Source organism: Buceros rhinoceros, unplaced genomic scaffold (assembly GCF_000710305.1).
Source record: "Buceros rhinoceros silvestris isolate BGI_N320 unplaced genomic scaffold, ASM71030v1 scaffold42966, whole genome shotgun sequence".
Taxonomy (NCBI): domain Eukaryota; kingdom Metazoa; phylum Chordata; class Aves; order Bucerotiformes; family Bucerotidae; genus Buceros; species Buceros rhinoceros.
The window spans coordinates 902-2,789 of NW_010416504.1; the positions used below are offsets into that span (position 1 = coordinate 902).

General features: G+C 61.3%; 1 protein-coding gene across 1 annotated transcript in view; it reads right to left on the reverse strand.

Annotated features, from left to right (window-relative positions):
- Nucleotides 1–1,888, reverse strand: part of LOC104494919 (parathyroid hormone/parathyroid hormone-related peptide receptor-like) — a gene marked incomplete at both ends in the record, with an annotated part of 3,280 nt that overhangs the window by 894 nt on the left and 498 nt on the right. Inside the window, 4 exons of the mRNA XM_010137820.1 lie at nt 263–361; nt 646–712; nt 1,251–1,311; nt 1,496–1,649. Of these exons, the coding sequence (XP_010136122.1) occupies nt 263–361; nt 646–712; nt 1,251–1,311; nt 1,496–1,649 (381 nt within the window). The remainder of the gene's footprint in view (nt 1–262; nt 362–645; nt 713–1,250; nt 1,312–1,495; nt 1,650–1,888) is intronic.

Consider the following 1,888-nt stretch of genomic DNA (forward strand, 5'->3'; position numbering starts at 1 on the left):
AGTCGCTTCGGTCTCTGCCGCGGCCGCCGCTGCCTTGTGCGTAGCTACTGCACGGTGTCAGAGAGGGGAGCGGGCAGAGCTGCCGCTGCCCAGCCTGCTGCTCCTGCCAAACCGAGCTGCCATCGTCCTGCCACCCTCCCTCGCTCCTGCAGCCATGCCCGTGTCTCTGCTCCTCTTTCACAACCCTCTGGGGAGCATCTTGGCTAAACAAGCAGAAAAAGAGCCAGCCCAGGGCCGGGGCACGGTTTGCTGGTGCCCACACTCGCCTGTACTGCTGTCGGGGGTCCAGCTTCCCTGCGTTCGTACCCCAGAGCTTGGAGACCAGCACCCGGACGATGTTGAGGAAGAGGAAGAAGTTCACCTGCCGACAGACACCCACTGTGGTTTTGTTGCCCTTGGTTCTGCCTGCGCAGCCCCCGGGGCGAGGACAGGCAGTTCTGGGTGAGCCACAGGAGGGGCGTGGGGGTGACGCAGTGGTGAGAGCGGGGAGGGACCAGTGCCCCTGGATTCCTCCGCTCATGGGCCCTCCCTGGGTGCTGGCGTGGCTGGGGACACAACCCCAGTGACCACAAGCGAACGGCTCTGGGTCTCCATCGATCCCCTTTCCCCAAAAAGGGTGGGGAGACTCAGCTGCAGGGTTCTTACCACGATGGCAGCCAGGATGGGGACCTGATAAATCCACTTCATGTTCCCTGCGCTGAGGTCCCAGCACCTGAAGAGACCAGTAAAGAAACTCCTTGGAGAAACCTGAAGTCACAGGTTAGGAGATCGCTGGATGATGGCTGCCTGGAGCCCCCAAGCCCCAGCCGGGTCCTCCCACCCTTCACCCCATCCCTGCATCTGTGTAAATCCCGGCCCAAGGGCAGCTACGAGCATTCACAGCCGTCACGGTGCCGTCCATCAGTTTAAAGTTCCTGAGGGCTCCGCGGCCACCTCGTCCCGGGCTCCTGCTGTACGCGGGGTGGCCTTTCTCCTCTTGAACTGCTGAACGCAGGCCCTGCCTCCAGCGTTCCTCTGTGCTCTCCTCAGTCACCAACTTACGGCGCAAACCTCCCCGATGCGGAACAAACCCACTGTCGGTCCGGATTGCTGACAATTTCACGAACCAGCCTCGTACGTGTGTTCACTCCTCTCGTTCCTTCTGGGAAATTTTCATTTCCCAGAGTTCGGGGGCCCACAGATATTTTGCCAGAGTTTGCAACCAGCCTTTCCCTCCCCAAAGGACCATCGGAGAAGTGGGATCTACGTACTGCGTATCCGCCAGGGAGGCCCTGACGCTGGCCCAGACTGACACGAACACAGCGGGGAGTCCTGGAGGGGCAGGAACCAGTGAGGAGCGTGGGTGAAGCATCACATTTGCAGACCAAACCAGTTCCTGGCAGCTGGTCTGCATCCCACTGCCCTTCGCTGGGCACTTGGTGCCACTCAGCTGTGGCTCGTGCCACAGCTCCCAGCTGGTCCCAGCGGCCACAGCATTGGTTGGGTCCACGCTTACCCCAGCCGATGATGATGAGGACCCACAAGTAGTTCTTGTTGGAGAGGAAGGCCATGAAGATCAGGCTGTGCAAGTAGAGGCCTTCCACCAGGATCCAGTAGTGGTTGGTGGCCAGAAAATAGAGGAAGAGAGTCACCACCACCTTGCAGCCAACCTGCGGGCAGACAGTCAGAGAGGTGCCTGTACCAGCGGCCCTGGAAGCAAAACCCGGCGCCTTCTGCTCTCTGGCCAGCACAGCCCAGGCTATGCCGCACGCGTGGCTCACGTTCCCCCTCTTGCAGGGGGCTGTATCTCCCCAGGATACCCCAGCACGGGACGTGGAGCAGATGCTCCAGGTCTTTCCCCCAGGGCGGGTGTTGCCTGTAGCAGGGCTCTGAGCTCAGACAGGCTGCC